This window comes from Salvelinus sp. IW2-2015, linkage group LG22 (assembly GCF_002910315.2).
Source record: "Salvelinus sp. IW2-2015 linkage group LG22, ASM291031v2, whole genome shotgun sequence".
NCBI classification, from domain to species: domain Eukaryota; kingdom Metazoa; phylum Chordata; class Actinopteri; order Salmoniformes; family Salmonidae; genus Salvelinus; species Salvelinus sp. IW2-2015.
The window spans coordinates 9,559,412-9,579,077 of NC_036862.1; the positions used below are offsets into that span (position 1 = coordinate 9,559,412).

A 19,666-nucleotide genomic window follows, 5' to 3' on the forward strand; every position below is an offset into this window, starting at 1 on the left:
AGCCTATTCATTGACGCTAACCCTAGTGCATATTCACAAAGGTATCTTCCGTTCGGGGAGGGTTTTAGAGTCCCGACGCTCGGTCTGAATATTAGCATGCATCGCTTGCGGTACAGTTTTGGAAGCATAAGGACCTTATCTTTCATATCGGTTTGATTATTATTATTTTAAACAAAAGGTTAAATTAACTACACACCTTTATATGGTTAGAGTTCCCACACGGCGCTTGTTTACGGAAGACAGAGGCGACCACCTGTGCTAATTAGCTATCTAGCACGCTCCGAACACCTGTGAGTAACGGAAGGAGGACGCCAGAATAGTGTTTCAACTGGAGAAAAAAGTGGGCTGCAACTGTGTTACAAATGGTTAAAACAGTGTACAGTAAGTGTATATTTTTGTATTTGTGAAATTCTTTTGATGTGATGTTAAAGTAGAGGGCTTTGTGTTTCTAAAACTGTATCGCACGCGATAATTATTAACGTTTCTAAACGTAAAACAGTGCGTCGGGATTGCCGTTCACATGGTCCCAGCTGATGGCCAATACTTACAGCTGAGAACCCTAGTGATAAGACAGAATGTTCCCTTGGGTTCCCCAGAGCAAAGCTCCCCCATGCAAACACTTATGTTCTTAAAGAGACGATACAATGGAAAGGTCTTTGTACAGTACGAAAGTAACGTTACTTGCATTTCTTTTGATTTCTTAGTCATGTTATCTATGGCTTTAGTTTGTTGTAAATCGCAATTGGTCTTTGCATCATTCTGGCCTTGTTTCTTTGCTGCCCCTCCCCAAACCCCATTGAAAGATAACGCATCAAAAGGTCCTACATAAGATAAAAACAGTTACTGCTTCCTGTTGGAAAAAACTATCCATCGACCCAAAATGGCTTGTCAAACAATCACCTTCTTAACTGCAAAATGTTTACGTATTTATTTACCTGGGTGATCTCTTCATGGTAACTTTTCCGTTAGGTAACAGCACGGTGTTGGCAATGCGGTTCACACAACAGAACCCTGTCGACAACTACCAGGCTTCCTTGTTGATTCAGTTAACTTTAGCTGTGTCCGGAGTCTGGGCACTTTTTCCACCAATGGGGAGGCACTTCCTGACTCTGCTGGACCTCCCTTCTGCTCTGTAACCACACCTCCGTTACCTAAGCCCCTGAAATTTGACACCCTCAGCAGAGTGAGCTCATTGGGGGAAGAGGGAGTGGACGGACTGACTGTATCCATCTGTCTTTCAAAGCTTAATAGCACCTCCATAAAACCAATCAGATCTTGTTATCTGCTATTCAAACAATGAGCAGGTGTGGGGGGTTTCTGTTTGGTACAATCAACCATCCATGCATTTGACTGTGAATACACTGTTCCATCTTCCTTTATTAAACGACTGATGCTGTTAAATACAGTAGCCTACATAACACTGCACCGGACTAAAATTATGGAAGTACATGTTAAAAACACATCAGTAGATCTGAATTTCTATATGTATGTAGACGACATAGAGAGGTCATATGACCTCCAACCGTCTCCTCTCCTCCCTAGACATTACACATACAGGGGTCTAAATGATTCAAGCCAGTCAAACATCCAGCGTCCATTCACCTGCTCTCTCCGTAGAAATACAACACCACGGTGTTACAAAGCAATGCATCAGTGGTGCATTCACACAAGTGTTTAAGGATCATTTGTCATCTGATCTGAACAGCAAGAGGTTAAAAACAACGATCAGTGTCCTAAATTGGACGTCAACAAAACCCCCTGAGACCTTGGCACCTCTACTCTCAGAATACGTCAGCCAGAGGAATAGCTGAGAAGAACACAGACCCACACCATATGTCACCTGTCTGATCGAACAGGGAGAAAGAAAGGGTACTTTATCTGGCAAGTGAGACAGTTACGGCTGCTCAGGACGTGACAAGCTGTCTTGATATTTTCCTCAGAGATCAGAGATGAGCTGTATACCCATTCTCAGATGTTGGGTAGACTTCACAGATGTATAAGGTATGCATGGATGTACAGTACCAGTCAAAAGTTTGGACACACCTACTCATTCAAAGGTTTTTCTTTATGTTTTACTATTTTCTACCTTCTAGAATAATAGTGAAGACTTCAAAACTATGAAATAACACATGGAATCATGTAGTAACCAAAAAAGTATTAAACAATTCGAAATATATTTTATATTTGAGATTCTTCAAAGTAGCCACCATTTGCCTTGATGGCAACTTTGCACACTGTAGAAAAATAGTAAAAATGAAGAAAAACTATGGAAAGAGTAGGTGTGTCAACTTTTGACTGGTACTGTATATTAACACAGATGTGAGCTACGGACACAGATGTCTTGTGGATAAAAGAGGGACATTGATGTGTGCTAACGGGGAACAAATCATAGTTAACTGTAACACCGAGCTGCCTAAGCATAAACTTATGTGAGAATGCAACGCTAAGTTGCTGCTTTGGTCTTCTCTGGTCAATGACTACATCATTGTCAGTCAGAGGGTTACTTGGCTGCACACTATGCTCTCTCAGTTAGACAGATGGAGCAGGAGTGTTTGGTGTGTCAGTGTTTTGAGGGTTAGCTGAGTCAGTGTCTGTGTTTAGGGGGTTAGCGGTGTCTGTGCTGTATCAGACAATCACCTGCTCCTGCCACATGTGGAGCTGCTTGACGAGGTGGTTCTGCTTCTGCTGTCAGACACCATCTCTCTCCTGACCGTGGACAGACGCTCCGTCGACATGCTCTTCCTGGTGGGGGAGAATAGGTGAGAGGGAGAGGAAAAAGACGAGAGGTGGAAAGAGGGGGAGGGTGAAGAGTGAACAAGGATATTGAGAGGGATATGAAATGTCTCCGGTCATAAGTTTGCAGTGCAGACTGTAGATTCAACGCCACACTGCCACCCTAAGGAAGGGCTTGGAAATGCAAAATAGAAGGATACCAAGAAAAACAGTATTAGATCCACACATTTGGATGTCTTACCTTTTGATGGACAGCATCACTTCCTTTTTGGGAGAAGAGGGAGAGGAAGGGTATCCCCCCATATGTTTCTGCTGGACATAACCATTGCTGAGAGTGAGAGGCTTGGATGGTAAGGCTTGCAAGAGTTGGCGCACTGGCATCAAAAGAGGGAAAGAAGAATGGTTCAGTAAACAGACCTTTGTTGTTGAAGTTTTTACAAATCAACAGTGCAAATTCTTACCAAAAACTACATACAGTACATGGTGTATCTCTCCATTGCAAGCTTTAAATACATGTAAAAAATATATAAATTGTATCCTGATATTTCTTATATCTCTCAGAAATAGGACAGACACTTCAGAACAAACTTTCTTAAATTATATATTTTTGACTTTCTTTATTCAATGTGTTTCTTTGGGCCAAATTAAATGTTTAATCAAATAAGTTTTGTATATATATTTTTGATACTTTAAGGGGTCCTAAAATTCCAAATCAAATAGCTAAATTATCCTGGGTATGAACATCTTAAAACAATTTCCCCTGGCTGGCAACCAACACTCTCCACGCCTTGTGCGTCAGGTTTATAATGCAACCTCCTCAGTAGAAGCTTCTAGACTCTCCTATTACAGCTAGTACTGTATGTTGACGAGACTACGTTGGTCTAACGTGGTCCCAGCCTCCCAGTTCCTCACCCTTGGTGGGTGCGGCCAAGGTAGGCCTCCTCCCCCCCGCGCCGGCCCCAGGCTGAGTCAGCTCCTCACAGCTGCCCAGTCTGCGCAGCGCGTCGGCCAGTGCAGCCTTCAGCAGCTGGATCTCATCCTCCTGCAACTGGACACGCTGCTCCAGGTGCGATAGGCGGTCGTCCACCTCCATGGTGCTGCCCGCAGACACATTGTCATCTGAGAGATAGGGAGAGAGAGTGGGAGTTAGAGGGAGGGGGAGAGAGGAAAGAGAGGGAGAAGGAAAAACGGACAGAGACAGAGATGGTGTCAGGGGGATGGAACAAAGATGTTTTGTTGTTCACCCAGTACAAAAGCAGGAATTTGCATAATTCTCCAAGCTTTATGTGTTAGTTTTTGCTAATAAAGATTACACTAGGCTATTTCCTTGACAAACAATATGTTGGTCTTAAATTCCTACAGCAAAGAACAAAAATTACAGTGCAGTTCTGACATGAATGAAAAGCAGTATTTGCTTCAAACAAAATTGAGGCCAACCCCGTTTTGAAGACTTTACTCTTTTATGTGTTGTCATTAGCACATTATACCTGAGCTCAGTTCTAGCTCCGGCGGCAATTTGAAAAATAATATTGTGCTGATTTTATTTGCGCGTTGAACCATGTCACGCGTCGTACTTTAAAAACTCAGTGAATAGTGCGAAAACAATGACGTCATTTCTGATGTCAATTATGCACCTTCGCCAGCTAGACCGTAACCTCTCGTCCTTCACTGGGATGACATCATTTGGCAGTCCAATTTAATCCTCTGTTCCAGCTCAAATGCTTAACTGTGCAATATCAGATAGGATGCCCTGTAACTGAAAGGTCTGACAATTCTTTCAAATGTCTTTCAACAAAACAATGCAGTTAAAACAGATTTTGTGACAATGTAACAGAATGCTGTACATACATTATAATGTTGAGTTGACGACTGTTTGCCACTTGACAAAATTCCAGTGCTTGTTATCGTCATATCCCATTCAATGGTGGAAAAAGTACTCAATTGTCATACTTGAGTAAAAGTAAAGATACCTTAATAGAAAATGACTCAAGTAAAAATGAAAGTCACTCAGTAAAATACTACTTCAGTAAAAGTCTAAAAGTATTTGGTTTTAAATATACTTAAGCATCAAAAGTAAATGGAACTGCTAAAATGTACTTAAGTATCAAAAGTAAAAGTATAAATAATTTAAAGTTCCTTATATTAAGCAAACCAGACAGCACCATTTTATTTTATTTTTATTGACAGATAGCCAGGGGCACACTCCAGCAAACTAAGCATTTGTGTGTAGTGAGACCGCCAGATCAGAGGCAGTATGGATGACCAGGGATGTTCTCTCGATAAGTGTGTGAATTGTACAATTTTCCTGTCAAAATGTAAGTACATTTAGGTGTCAGGGAAAATGTATGGCGTAAAAAGTACATTATTTTCTTTAGGAATGTAGTGAAGTAAAAATAAAAGTTGCAAAAATATCAATAGTAAAGTAAAATACAGATACCCAAAAAAACTACTTAAGTACTGTAGTACCTTAAAGTATATTTACTCAAGCACTTTACACCACTGATGCCATTCAAATGACCAAGAGAACATTGTTAGATTAATGTGTCTTTGGAGGATATGCAGTACTACCAACAAGATTTCTTAGGATAATGCTGCCCTGACTGACATGCCTATTTACTCTGCCTGTAACATGCCTGACCCAGTAGAACCAATTATTTCATCTCTCAGTCAGAAAGATTGTGGGAGAACACACATTCAAATTGGGCATAGTTGAGCGTTTGACTTTAAGAATCCCAACATCTGTTAGATGTTTTTGATTCAGCAGGAGGGGAAATGAAAGAACATGTCAAACTCAAATCAAATCAACGTTTATTTGTCACGTGCGCCGAAAACAACAGGAATACAACAGGTGTAGACCTTACAGTGAAATGCTTACTTACAGGCTCTAACCAATAGTGCAAAAAAGGTGTTAGGTGAACAATAGGTAAGTAAAGAAATAAAACAACAGTAAAAAGACAGGCTTTATACAGTAGCGAGGCTATAAAAGTAGCGAGGCTACATACAGACACTGGTTAGTCAGGCTGATTGAGGTAGTATGTACATGTAGATATGGTTAAAGTGACTATGCATATATGATGAACAGAGAGTAGCAGTAGCGTAAAAGCGGGACACAATGCAGATAGCCTGGTTAGCCAATGTGCAGAAGCACTGGTTGGTCGGCCCAATTGAGGTAGTATGTACATGAATGTATAGTTAAAGTGACTATGCATACTGGATACTCCGACATAACAAATACCTACTCCGACATACATAAACAAATACCTATTTACTTGGCTGACGCTGTCAATTAACCATGGCGTGCTTTATAACCTTAGTCACAATTTGAAATCTGCTGAGTAAAAGCATTGATAAGATTTAAATCGCCTCTGCAGTTAATGTCAATTACACTGCCTCTGAATGGCCAAGGTACAAAACAACCACATCTACGGATGTTCACTCCACCCATCCCCATGTCAAACTAAAAAAAAAACAGTTTGAATTGTTTCTGGTAATGAATTAAGTGTGATCATTCATTCATTTATACCTACCTAATTTTTCAACAACGTTTCCACAGGAATGCCATCCCATTACTTTGTTAATGAAACAACCTTCCCCCTCGCACTTTACACGCAGTAGCTGTCCGACAGACTGCAGGCTTATGATGCGTACTCAATAACTTTCTCTTTATTGCCTCCAGCAGATGACACAGCACAGGCAAAGGACAGCTACAGCTAGCACAGTTAAAGCAGGTGGCAGCTGTGTAAAAAAAAAAAGCATGGCTACTAATGATATAATTTGAAAATGACTAAATGGGGAGAGGGAATGGGAGGGGAGGAGGGAAGGTTAGCTCTATGGCGTAAGGTGGAGAGGGATGAACCCCTGTGTGATGCGAGAGGACAATGGAGGTCAGGGCGAAAAGCAAAGCCTGCTGAAATATTCATTGGGCTCTGGAGTCTGCTTGCCTTCCCCTACCTGTCATGCTCAGTCACTCAACCAGTCAGCCAGTCACTCAGTCAGTCTGACAGCCTGCTCTCCTCTCCTTAGCTCTCTTGGGGGGTCCCGGGATGCCAAGGATGGGCTTCTTTCTGATGTAGGGTTTTCCCCTCGTCTCCTCTATAGCCAGTGCCTGTTCTGCCTCTCTCTCCCTGGACCAACCCCTCCCTCCTTCTACTTATTCTCCTCCTCCTTTCTAGAAGTACATGCGGCTCACAAAGAGACAGGCGAGTCACTGTTTGTAACAGGACACTGCTCCCGGCAGTCCTGCCTCCACAGCGGCAGCAGCAGTGGATGCAGCCCGAGGCTGGCTTGGCTGCGGGCCAGACATTTACACCGCTGCAGAAACAGCCAGGCACAACCAGGAAGTGAGACTGCAGTGGGTGGGATCCGAGTCTCCTCCATTCATGACACACAAATGCACCCATGCAGAGAGATAAATGTGAATGTGCTCACATCAGGCACACCATGGCATGGCTGGAATCATACTGTACATAATATCATTGACAGAATGACAGACACAATTCAGCCCCCTGCCTTCATCTCCAAGGAAGTCACTGAGGTCTTCTCTATCAATCACACACACACACACACACACACACACACACACACACACACACACACACACACACACACACACACACACACACACACACACACACACACACACACACACACACCACTGGGACCAGGGTCTACATGAGTAACAATGTGAGCAAACCCTAGAGTGGGCATCGTACTACCTGCTGTTACACCATGTGAGCCAATGGTTAATACACCTAAACGTTGACCTGTAGGTATTAGATTTCATGACAGATGAGCCATGATTGTTGCACGAAGTCTGAGGCAGTCAATAACACAAATGGGCCAGATGGTCACAAGTTAGTGTATTTACCTTTGCAAGCCTTTTACTATCTATTGTTTGCATTCATGATAATCAATAGCTTGTTGTGGGATAAAATACACCTGTACACAATTGCTATCTCAGCTGTTAAAGTGCTTAACCTATAGTGACTGTAGGAGCTAAACTGTCACCGTCACCACCAGCACCAGACCATTCAGAGTCCAGACTAGAGCTTTGGTCACAGACACAAAGGCAGCAACCAATCTACAGTAAAGGTCAACCCTGACCAAGATGGCTCCAAAGTCAATTCTACCTCCCTTTGGCAGAGAAGCTGAGCTGCTCCCCTCCGTATTCCACCGTCTGGGGTGATCTGCAGCCTGGAACCGATCCTAAGTCTGCAGCACATCCAGGCTACCCAGCTAGCACATTTGGTTCTTTGGAAGTCGTGGGAACATATGTTTTTGGTTTCACATTGGTTGCAGGATCGAAGCCATATGTTTCATGACCTGGTAAAACTGATCCCTTTTAAAATGTTTTCTCCTTTTCTGGGAACGTTTACTTTTAGTTTGCTGTGAGGTTCTGAGAATGTTTTAATCTGGTTCCTTTATTTTACTGCACCTATCTGGTGTATGTGACAATCAAACATCATGTATGTGACAAAAAAAATGTTTTATTAATGCTCTGAGAACAGAAATGATAGATTATGTAGAGGTTTAACTTCATTAAACTTCCTTTTTTCAATAGGACTTTTGATAACACTGCGAGCTTATTTGAGGTTAATTGTTTTTTTTACTTCGAGCACAGATAGGACACATGGAAATTCATTACCTTTGGCATTATTCATGCAAACATTTATTTTTTATAGCAACACAGTATCAGTGAGATTTAAACCTATAATCTTCTGTTCTCTAGCCATGGGAATTAGTCAACTGAGCCACCAGGATGGAGCTAGCATACCATGTTTTTTTAAGCATACAAAACTGTTCATTCTTAGTATTTTCAAACAGACCCCATTTTAAAAGAAACTAGCAATCGTTAAAGATCAGGTGTGGCCAATTAGTGGGCACGGGACAACACACCTAAAGGAAAACACCAAAGCGATATTTTGGCATTTGTTTGATTAGTCCATTGTTGATATAGTCCCAAAGTGTTTTGCAGGTCTTGACATAGATTTTCAACCAGATTTAAGTCAAACTGTAACTCGGCCACTCAGGAACATTCACAGTCTTCTTGGTAAGCAACTCCAGTGAATATTTGGCCTTGTGTTTCAGGCTATTGTCCTGCTGAAAGGTGAATTCATCTCCCAGTGTCTGGTGGAAAGCATACTGAACCAGCTTCTCCTCTAGGATTTTGCCTGTGCTTAAGGTCCATTATGTTTCTTTTTATATCCTGAAAAACTCCCCAGTCCTTAACGACTACAAGCATACCCATAACATGATGCAGCCACCACTATGCTTGAAAATATGGAGAGTGGTACTCAGAAATGTGTAGTATTGGATTTGCCCCAAACATAACACTTTCTATTCAGAAAAAAAAGTAATTACTTTGCCACATTTGTTGCAGTATTGCTTTGGTGTCTTGTTGCAAACAGTATGCATGTTTTGAAATATTTGTATTCTGTACAAATACACTCTGTGAATTAGGTTAGCTTTGTGGAGTAAGTACCATTCTTCTATCACAGCCATTAAACTCTGTAACTGTTTTAAAGTCACCATTGGCCTCATGGTGAAATCTCTGTGGTTTCCTTCCTCTCCGGCAACTGAGTTAGGAAGGACGCCTGTATCTTTGTAGTGACTGAGTGTATTGATACACCATCCAAAGTGTAATTAATAACTTCACCATGCTCAGTGATATTCAATGTCTGTTTAGTTGTTTTACCCATCTACCAATAGATGCCATTCTTTGCGAGGCATCAGAAATCCTCCATGGTCTTGGTGGTTGAATCTGTTTGAAATTCACTGCTCGACTGAGGGACCTTACAGATAATTGTATGTGTGGGGTACAGAAATTAGGTATTAGTCATTCAAAAATCATTTTAAACACTATTATTGCAGACAGAGTGAGTCCATGCAACGTATTATGTGACTTGTTAAGCACATTTTTACTCCTGAACTTATTTTAGGCCATAACAGAGGGGTTGAGTACTTATTGACTGAAGATATTTCAGCTTTTCATTTATTACATTTGTAAATAAAATCGAAAAACATAATTCCACTTTGACATTATGGGGTATTGTGTGTAATCTAAATGTAATACATTTTCAATTCAGGCTGTAACACAAACAAATTTGGAAAAAGTAAAGGGGTATGAATACATTCTGAAGACACTGTACATAAGACAGAAGGTTACTTCTGTAAAAACGAAAGTAGGGTAGTTGGTCGGGGTGGATAGTGTTAGCTAAGTGTAATGATTCTCGTCTGGTGAAGGAGAAGTGGACCAAAATGCAGCGTGGTAAGTGTTCGTCATATTTTAATTTAAAACTGAACACTACACAAAATAATAACACGATGAGAAAACGAAACAGTTCTGCAAGGTGAACAGACACTGAAACAGAAAATAAACACCGACAACCAAAATGGGGAAAACAGGCTACCTAAGTATGATTCTCAATCAGAGACAATGATCGATTCCGGCGGCTCTTGACTGACGGGCGGCTCCGGCGGCTCCTGACTTACGGGCGGCTCTGGCGGCTCCTGACTGACGGGCGGCTCCGGCGGCTCCTGACTGACGGGCGGCTTCGGCGGCTCCTGACTGACGGGCGGCTCCGGCAGCTCAGGACAGTCGGGCGGCTCCGGCAGCTCAGGACAGACGGGCGGCTCCGGCAGCTCAGGACAGACGGGCGGCTCCGGCAGCTCAGGACAGACGGGCGGCTCCGGCAGCTCAAGACGGGCGGCTCCGGCTGCTCCGGACAGGAGGAAGACTCCGGACAGGAGGGAGACTCCGGCTGCTCCGGACAGGAGGGAGACTCCGGCCTGCTCCGGCAGGAGGGAGACTCCGGCTGTCCCGGACAGGAGGGAAGACTCCGGCTGCTCCGGACGGAGGGAGACTCCGGCTGCTCCGGACAGGAGGGAGAACTCCGGCTGCTCCGGACGGAGGGAGACTCCGGCTGCTGCGGACTGGAGGGCGTCGCTGGAGGCTCCGGACTGGAGGGCGTCGCTGGAGGCTCCGGATAGGGGCGTCGCGGAGCTCCGGACTGACGCCTTCGTTGGAGGCCTCATGCCATGGATCCTCACGGAGGCTTCGTGCCCATGGATCCTCACATGGAGGCTTCGTGCCATGGATCATCACTGGAAGGCTTCGTGCATGGATCATCACTGGGAGCTTCGTGCCATGGATCATCACTGGAGGCTTCGTGCCATGGATTCATCACTGGGGCTTCGTTGCCATGGATCATCACTGGAGGCTTCGTGCCATGGATTCACTGGAGGCTTCGTGCATGGATTATCACTTGGAGGCTTCTTGCCATGGATCACCACTGGAGGCTTCGTGCCATGGATCATCACTGGAGGGCTTCGTGCATGGATGCATCACTGGAGGCTTCGTGCCATCGATCATCACTGGAGGCTTCTGCATCGATCACAATCACTGGAGCTTTGTGGCCATGGATTATCACTGGAGGCTTCGTGCCTGGATTATCACTGGAATGGAGAGACACACAGGAGGCCTGGCTCTGGGAGAAGGCACAGGACTCACACAGGCTGGGAGAACATGCAGGAAGGCCTGTCCTTGGCCGAGGCACCGGATGCACTGGAACCGTGGAGGCGCACTGGCGGTCTTCGAGCGCAGAGCTTAGCACCACTCGTGCTGGCTGGATCCCCCCTGTAGCCCGGCAGTGGCGGGGAGTTTGGACAGGCCGCACTGGGCTGTGCTGGCGAACTGGAGACACCGTGCATAGGGCTGGTGCAGTATACACCGGGCCGAGGAGACGCACTGGAGACCAGATGCGCTGAGCCGGCATCATCCATCCTGGCTCGATGCCCACTCTAGCCCGGCCGATTCGAGGAGCTGCGATGTAGCGCACCGGGCTATGCGTGCGCACTGGGGACACCTTGCGCTTCTCCGCATAACACGGTGCCTGCCCAGTCACTCTCTCGCCACGGTAAGCACGGGGAGTTGGCTCAGGTCTCCTACCTGAGTCCGCCAATCTACCCGTGTGCCCCCCCAAAAAAACATTCTGGGGCTGCCTCTCGTGCACTTTTCCTTGCGCCAATTCCTCATAGCGTCGCCGCTCCGCTTTAGCTGCCTCCAGCTCCTCTTTCGGACGGCGATACTCCCCCGGCTGTGCCCAGGGTCCTTTGCCGTCCAAAATGTCCTCCCATGTCCAGGAGTCCATGTTCCCACGCTGCTTAGTCCTTTGTTGGTGGGTGTTTCTGTAACGATTCTCGTCTGGTGAAGGAGAAGAGGACCAAAATGCAGCGTGGTAAGTGTTCGTCATATTTTAATTTAAAACTGAACCCTACACAAAATAACAACGATGAGAAAATGAAACCGTTCTGTAAGGTGAACAGACACTAAAACAGAAAATAAACACCCACAACCAAAATGGGGGAAACAGGCTACCTAAGTATGATTCTCAATGAGAGACAATGATCGACAGCTGCCTCTGATTGAGAACCATACCAGGCCAGACATAGAAATACAACAACATAGAAAAAAGAACATAGACTACCCACCCCAACTCACGCCCTGACCAACCTAACACAAAGACATAAAAAAGGAACTAAGGTCAGAACGTGACACTAAGATGATTGTTGAAAAAATATTACATCTGGAAACGCTGCAGTGTTTCTACAATATTTTCAAAAACATCAGATATGACACAGGTTTTGAGAACTTTCCCGAAATGCAGGCTGTCATAATTGCTATTATTGGTGAATGTATGTGTTTCAGGTACAGCATCAGTGTCTACATTGTCAACAACCTTTCAGTATTCAGATTACAACACGCAAGAGAAATTCTGCACAATGGGGGGGGGGGGGACATTGTTGAGCTGAGGACATTGTTGTTCTATAGCAGTTAGATAGCTGAATGAAATGTGCATTTGTTACTATCATTATGTTGTTCCTTGTTCAAATGCTAACCATCATAACTGTCAGCGGTGTTGTTTAATTTCAATTTAACATTATGGATTTTCTTTTAAGTTATGAATTAATCAAGAAGCATAATACAAAGTTAGATTTGTACTTTGTTACAGTAGACAACAGAACAATGATACATGGAAAGTTATACAGCTAATAGCAGATAAACAGTTGTACTGATAAATACAAGTCAATAAGAAATATTTACAGTGACAACAGTGTATTTATTCTACCCCGTCCTCTTAGACGGGGTTAGATGGTCAGATTAAACCAACCACATCCCCAGCTAGCCTAGCACCTAAGCTGTTTCAAATCAAACGGGAACAACTCACTGTACTTCACTTTAGAGAGAATGTTTCTGTTTAAACCAGGGAATGCTGTGAACTCTCTGCCTGGTTGGGTTTTAACAGCTCTGCCTCCCTGACAACCTCCACAAAGGCTAGAATGTCCCCGGTCTGGCGACCAGCATGATGGATGCCACTAGACTTTGATGCCTCTAACTCAGCGTCTGTCCATCATGTCCTAGACAACAATGGACTTACTAATCCTGTCTGTTGCTTGCTCAGTCATGTTTGGACCCAGGTCCTTCAAAAATTACTTCAAGAAGCTGAGGTGTTCCAGGTGTAAGTCAAGAGGGATATTCTTTCCCTTCACATTCTAGAACCTGTTCCAGGTAAGACTGTGTGCCAACCGAAGGGAAAGAGTGGCAATGACTTGCAAGGTCAGTAGAAGGGTACTGTAGGCATATTGGCTATGACCATAGGCCTTGTAGAACAACAGAGCTACAGTGTATAACCACAACAACATCTCCCCATCTCCCTACATGTTGGACAGGAAGAAGCCAAAGCTGAGTTTTGCCTCAGTATGTTGTTTTTTGTGGTCCTCCTCACTAGACTTGGGCGTATTCATTACGGAAACGGTTTACCATTTAAGAACCAAATGGAAGCAAACAGAGCAAACGGAACGAAACGGGGAGGGACCTACCTGTTTATGTCCAATAGAATGTCCAATGAATGTCCAGAATAGAATGTCCAATTAGAATTTCCATTGGAGTAAACAGTTTGTTGCAAAATGTTTTGCAACAGACTAAACATTTTGCAACAGAATTGGCATAATGATTAAACCCCTGGTTGCATCTGGCACTGAATCCACTACCAAGTCATGATGTTCTTTCTCATGGTTCTCCCTTGCTTTTCTGTATGAGTAAAAGAAAAACTGCAACCTGGCATACGGCATGAGAGATGCTTCCTCTGTAGAGGTTGGCCCCTGGACATATTTCTGACACCGGTTGCAATGTCAGTGATGTCACCAAACATGATGAATCTGTCCATGATTTGTGACACAGAGGCAAGCAGCCAGCTCCTTTTTACATCAGGTGAACCACTAATGATGTGGTCGGGAATTAAACAGTCTGGGACATCTGTTAATACAAATTCAAAAAAGTTTTTTTTTTTATTTTGTTATTTTTTTTTTCACCTGTATTTAACCAGGTAGGCAAGTTGAGAACAAGTTCTCATTTACAACTGCGACGTGGCCAAGATAAAGCAAAGCAGTTCGACACATATAACAACACAGAGTTACACATGGAGTAAAACAAACATACAGTCAATAATACAGTAGAAAAATAAGTCTATATACAATGTGAGCAAATGAGGTGAGATAAGGGAGGTAAAGGCAATAAATAGGCCATGGTGGCGAAGTAAATACAATTTAGCAATTAAAACACTGAAATGGTAGATTTGACAGTAGATGAGTGTGCAAAGTATAAATACTGGGGTGCAAAGGAGCAAAATAAATAAATACAGTAGGGGAAGAAGGTAGTTGTTTGGGCTATTTATAGATGGGCTATGTACAGGTGCAGTGATCTGTGAGCTGCTCTGGCAGCTGGTGCTTAAAGCTAGTGAGGGAGATAAGTGTTTCCAGTTTCAGAGATTTTTGTGGTTCGTTCCAGTCAATGGCAGCAGAGAACTGGAAGGAGAGGCGGCCAAAGGAGGAATTGGCTTTGGGGGTGACAAGTGAGATATACCTGCTGGAACGCGTGCTACGGGTGGGTGCTGCTATGGTGACTAGCGATAATAAGCAATAACGACAATGATAAATACATATTAGTTAATGCAATAGACATGACAAAAGAACAATATTTCAAAAACATCATAAAAAAATTATAATATCATGGTAAACCATTTGTAAAGGTACCATCTCATTGTTTTTTATGATAAAAATATATTCTCAGATATGTTGGACATTTTCAAGTATTTCATTTTTACTTATGCACTACTAGCTAGCTAGTTAGCTAGGAGTCCAATAAATGTTCAACATAGCGTGGACTTAATTAATATCAAATTATGTATAGTTACTGTAGTATCCTTAAAGGCTTCTTAGAATTACGACTCATGAGACTTACGTATGGTTTAGTCTTTAATTGTAACTTAGATTTTACATTATCTTATGCACCTGGCTTAAACTACCTGAAGCTTTCTTAATCATAGTTAAATAGGCAGACATAGGAAATAGCTACGGATAGCGGGAAGCAAACCCCCGTCTTGAGTCAATACTGCCGTCTATTGGTAAACATAAATATACCAGGTTACTACATTCCCCCCCTTTAAAGCTAATAACCCAATTTAATTCCTTCCTGAGCTATGCTATATTCTTATTTACATTTTTTCAAAAATGATCTCCTTTAGGATCTGAAAAAGTCTGGCGGACGTCTCTTTCTAATAGAGCGTCTCAGAGGTGGTGTAGCTGGTGCCACCAGATCTTCACCCCTTGATGGTGAAACAAAGTCCTTTTGTGGAGACTTCACAGGAGGAGGTCGTCCCYGACTGGTGGTCTCAGGAAGTTGAGCATTGTTGGTCTCAGGTGGTTTGTCCAACTGCAACTCTGGGGAACGTTCCAATGTCCTGTCCTGCTCGTTTAAGAATTGATCCAGATCTCCGGATGGAACTGGAATTCGAGCTCGGATCTGATCCACGTGTCTCCTTAGTCTTTGTCCACTTCCGATGATCACAGTATAAGATACTGGTCCTGACAATCCTCAATGGTAGCTGGAATCCATTTTAGGACCAAACCCATATTTCTTGTATAGACATCATCTCCAGTTGAGAAACTTCTGAGTTTGGCTCGGGGTATCATGATTCCATTTTTGATTCCATTGCTTTTGTTGTATTTTCATTTTCAGGTCTGGTCTGATGAGATCAAGGTCGACCTTAAACCTCCTGACATCAACATCTCTGCAGGTGACAACCAGTCGTAGCTTGAGGAGTAATCCTGTAGCTAAACAAGAATCTTGACACCTTTGTTTCAATGCTGGGCCCTTGCATCTTCCTCATCCCTCCTTCAAGGTCTGAACCGCACGTTCTGCTAATCCGTTTGAAGATGGGTGAAAAGGGGCCGACGTTACATGCTGAATTCCATTTTGTTTCATGAAACTTGTGAATTCAGTGCTTGTAAAAACAAGTAGCATTGGTCACTAACCAACATTTGAGGCAATCCCATAACACTGAAGCTTTGTCTCAACCTTCTCAATCGTAGCGTATGATGTTGACGTGTTCATGGGGTAAACATCCATCCACTTTGAATGAGAATCAATCAGCACAAGGAACATTTTTCCTAGGAAAGGTCCAGCGTAGTCCACATGTAATCGTGTCCATGGTTTTTCTGGCCATTCCCAAGGATGTAAATGGAGCGGTGGGTGGTGACTTCCTGTTACTCTGACAATCTTCACACCGGCTAACCTCATTTTCCACATCGTGGTCATCTTTGGGCCACCAGACATATGACCTCTGCTAGGCTTTCATTCTCGACATACCTGGATGCGACTGATGCAACAACTTCAGTAGCAACCCCCCGCCCTTGTGGTGGGATAACTACTCTTGAACCCCACAGAACACATCCATCTCGACACTCAATGCCAAGCGGCGAGTGTAGTAAGGCATGATCTGAGGCTCCTGTCACTGTAGGCCATCCTTTCAGGATAAATTCATGCACTTGTGATAACGTCACATCCTTTGAAGTCCATTGCCCTGATTTGTGCTGTGTTCACTGGTGGCATCATCAAACACGTCGATCATCAAAAACCTGGTCATTTTCTTCTTCCTGACTGATGATTTCTGGAACAGGCAGCCTACTCAGAGCATCAGCATTCCCATGGTATCTACCTGGTTTGTAAATGATTCTGTACTCGTAGGCCCTGAGCCACACATTCCAACGTTGAACTCTTGGAGAGACCATTTGTGGTACTGGGCTTTTGTTCATGGAACAGCGAGATCAGAGGTTTATGATCCGTCACAATAGTGAATGTTCTCCCGTACAAGTACTTGTGGAATCTCTGTATTCCGAATATGACAGCCAGTCCTTCCTTGTCCCAGCTGAGAGTACTTTTTCTCCGCTGGCGACAACGTTCTTGACATGAACCCGATAGGTTTTCTCGGACCCATTCTCCATCCGGTGGATAGCACCGCCCCCACACCATACGCTGAGCATACACGATAAGATAAGATCTCTGTCTGCTGAGTAGTGGACTAGCACTTCAGCTGATTGCAGTAACACCTTTGACTTTGCAAAAGCTTCTTCCTGTCTTCCTGACCATTCCCAGGGCCACATCCTTCTTAACAGTTTTGATGTAGAGGAGCTAAGAGGGTAGACGAGGTTTCGGGAGGAAGCGATTATAATAATTCAGTAAGCCTAGATAGGCTTTCAGCTCTGTAACGTTTGTCGGAGCTGGAGCTTCCACAACAGCCCTCACTTTAGCTTTGACAGTGTGTACCCCCTTGGCATCCACCTTGTGACCCAGGTACTGCACTTCATCAGCTAACAGTGTACACTTGCTCCTCTTCAGCCGGAGACCGGCGTCCTCCATCCTCCTCAAAACTTCACCTAAGTTTCTGAGATGTTCCTCCTTCGTGACTCCCGTGACAAGAATGTCGTCGAGGTAAACTGCTACCTTGGGTATCCCCTGCAGAAATCCCTCCATAGTTCTTTGGAAGATAGCTGGTGCAGAAGACACCCCGAAAGGTAAGCGTTTATAGGTAAACATCCCTCTGTGGGTGTTTATGGTCAGGTACTTCTGTGAAGCTTTATCCATTAGCACTTGCTGATATGCGTGACTCATGTCCAGTTTTGTAAACTGTTGCCCTCCGGTTAACGTTGAAAGCAAATCCTCCACTTTGGGTATTGGGTACTGCTCCAGAGAAGAAACTCTATTTACAGTCAGCTTATAGTCACCGCATAATCTGATTGAACCATCTGGTTTTAGTATGGGAACAACTGGTGCTGCCCACTCAGAAAACTTGACAGGTACAATTATATCCTCTGCTAAGAGTCTGTCAATTTCCACATCCACTTTAGGCTTCATGCCATATGGAACTGATCTTGGCCTATAGAATCTGGGAGTAGCATCAGCAGCAACATGAATGGTAGCTTGGACCCCTTTTAATGTCCCTAGCTCTTCTTTGAAAACACACTCATGCTTTGAAAGCACCTGCTGTAGTGTCAATGTCTCTGTGGTGACATGTTTGATTTCATCCCAGTTCAATTTTATTTCCTCCAACCACCCTCTTCCTAGTAAGCTGGGGCCAGTACCTTCCACTACTAAGAGAGGCAGATTTTTCTTTTGTCCATGATATTCCACTTGAACATCAGCAACTCCAATCACAGTGATCTTCTCCCCTGTGTACGTTTTTAGTTTAATGGGGGTGTCTCTCAGTTTAGGCACTTCAACGGTTTTCCACTTCCTATAGAATTGGGACCTGTTCATCAGAGTGACACTACATCCGGTGTCTAGTTCAAACGGTACCTTCAATCCATTTATTCCCATTTCCACAATGAAAGGCTCCACCTTCTTCATATTRGCCCCCTGTACACTGTACATTGAGAATGCTTGCTCTGCGTCTGCGCACTCTCTTTCACTTTCTATCACTTGATTAGAGCGGTAGCTAGAGCGTCTGGAGGTATTCGGTTTTCTGTCCGTCCTCTTTTCTGCAGCCCGTGGCTTTTTTTTATTGCGGCACGCCCTCGCAATGTGGCCTATRATCCCACAGGCATAACACTTTCCGTGTTTGAATTTACAGTCAAACGCTGCGTGTTTGCCTTTGCAACGATAACAGTCTCTATTGGCTGCTGCACCACMGCTTTCTGTTCTTTGAAATTCTACGCGCTCAGCGTTGCTCTCTTTTATTGTATGGCACGCAGTTGCGCCCCTTGTCTGCAAATCCAGTGCATTTCTATTTGCGGACTCCATGGCCTGGGCCAGTTTGAGTGCATTCTCAAACGTGAGATTAGGCTCTGATAACAATCGTATTTGTATCCTGTCATCATTAATCCCACARACCAGCCGATCGCGTAGCATTTGCGATAATGTATTCCCATAGTTACAGTCCAATGCTAGTTTTCTCAACTCAGCCACATATTCCCCCACTGATTCGYTAYGTTTTCTCATGCGTGAATCAAACTTGAATCTTTGTACTATRTCACTGGGTTTGGGGTTGAAGTGATMTTTTAATAGTTCGACTAAATCTATGAATGACTTTTCTCCCGGTTTATCTGGGCTCAACAGGTTTCTCATTAAGCTGTACGTCTGTGCACCGACAACGCTTATGAGTATGGATTTCTGTTTAGCGGCATCAGTTATTTCATTAGCAGCAAAGAAATGTTCCATTATTTCACAGTACTCCTCCCATTCCTGATTTTTAGGATCAAATGGTGGTAGCGAGCCTATTGTTGCCAAAGCCATCTTTTCCGATTSTTTCTCCCCTCACACAGTCAATAATTTGTCCTACCCGTATCCAGGGAATCAATCCTTCAGAATCTTCCACCGGTCACTTGAGTCTCACCTCCCGCGTCGCACGCCAAACACTCCGTTAACTTCGTGGCAAAAACAAATCCAACTCAGTGCTCCATAGTTATCCTCATCGCCAAATATGTAGTATCCTTAAAGGCTTCTTAGAATTACGACTCATGAGACTTACGTACGGTTTAGTCTTTAATTGTAACTTAGATTTTACATTATCTTATGCACCTGGCTTAAACTACCTGAAGC

At 43.8% G+C, this 19,666-nt stretch overlaps 1 protein-coding gene across 3 annotated transcripts in view; it reads right to left on the minus strand.

Annotated features, from left to right (window-relative positions):
* LOC111949414 (echinoderm microtubule-associated protein-like 2) overlaps positions 1-19,666 on the minus strand; it is a 31,245-nt gene that overhangs the window by 9,207 nt on the left and 2,372 nt on the right. For 2 of the 3 annotated variants that reach the window (XM_070434006.1, XM_023966551.1), the window contains exon 1: positions 936-1,043. In XM_070434006.1, the coding sequence (XP_070290107.1) occupies positions 936-952 (17 nt within the window). In that variant the 5' untranslated portion in view covers positions 953-1,043. Of the gene's footprint in view, positions 1-935; positions 1,044-2,637; positions 2,743-2,974; positions 3,108-3,645; positions 3,853-19,666 lie in introns of those variants that run through there. The other variant, XM_023966549.2, reaches the window with a different exon arrangement.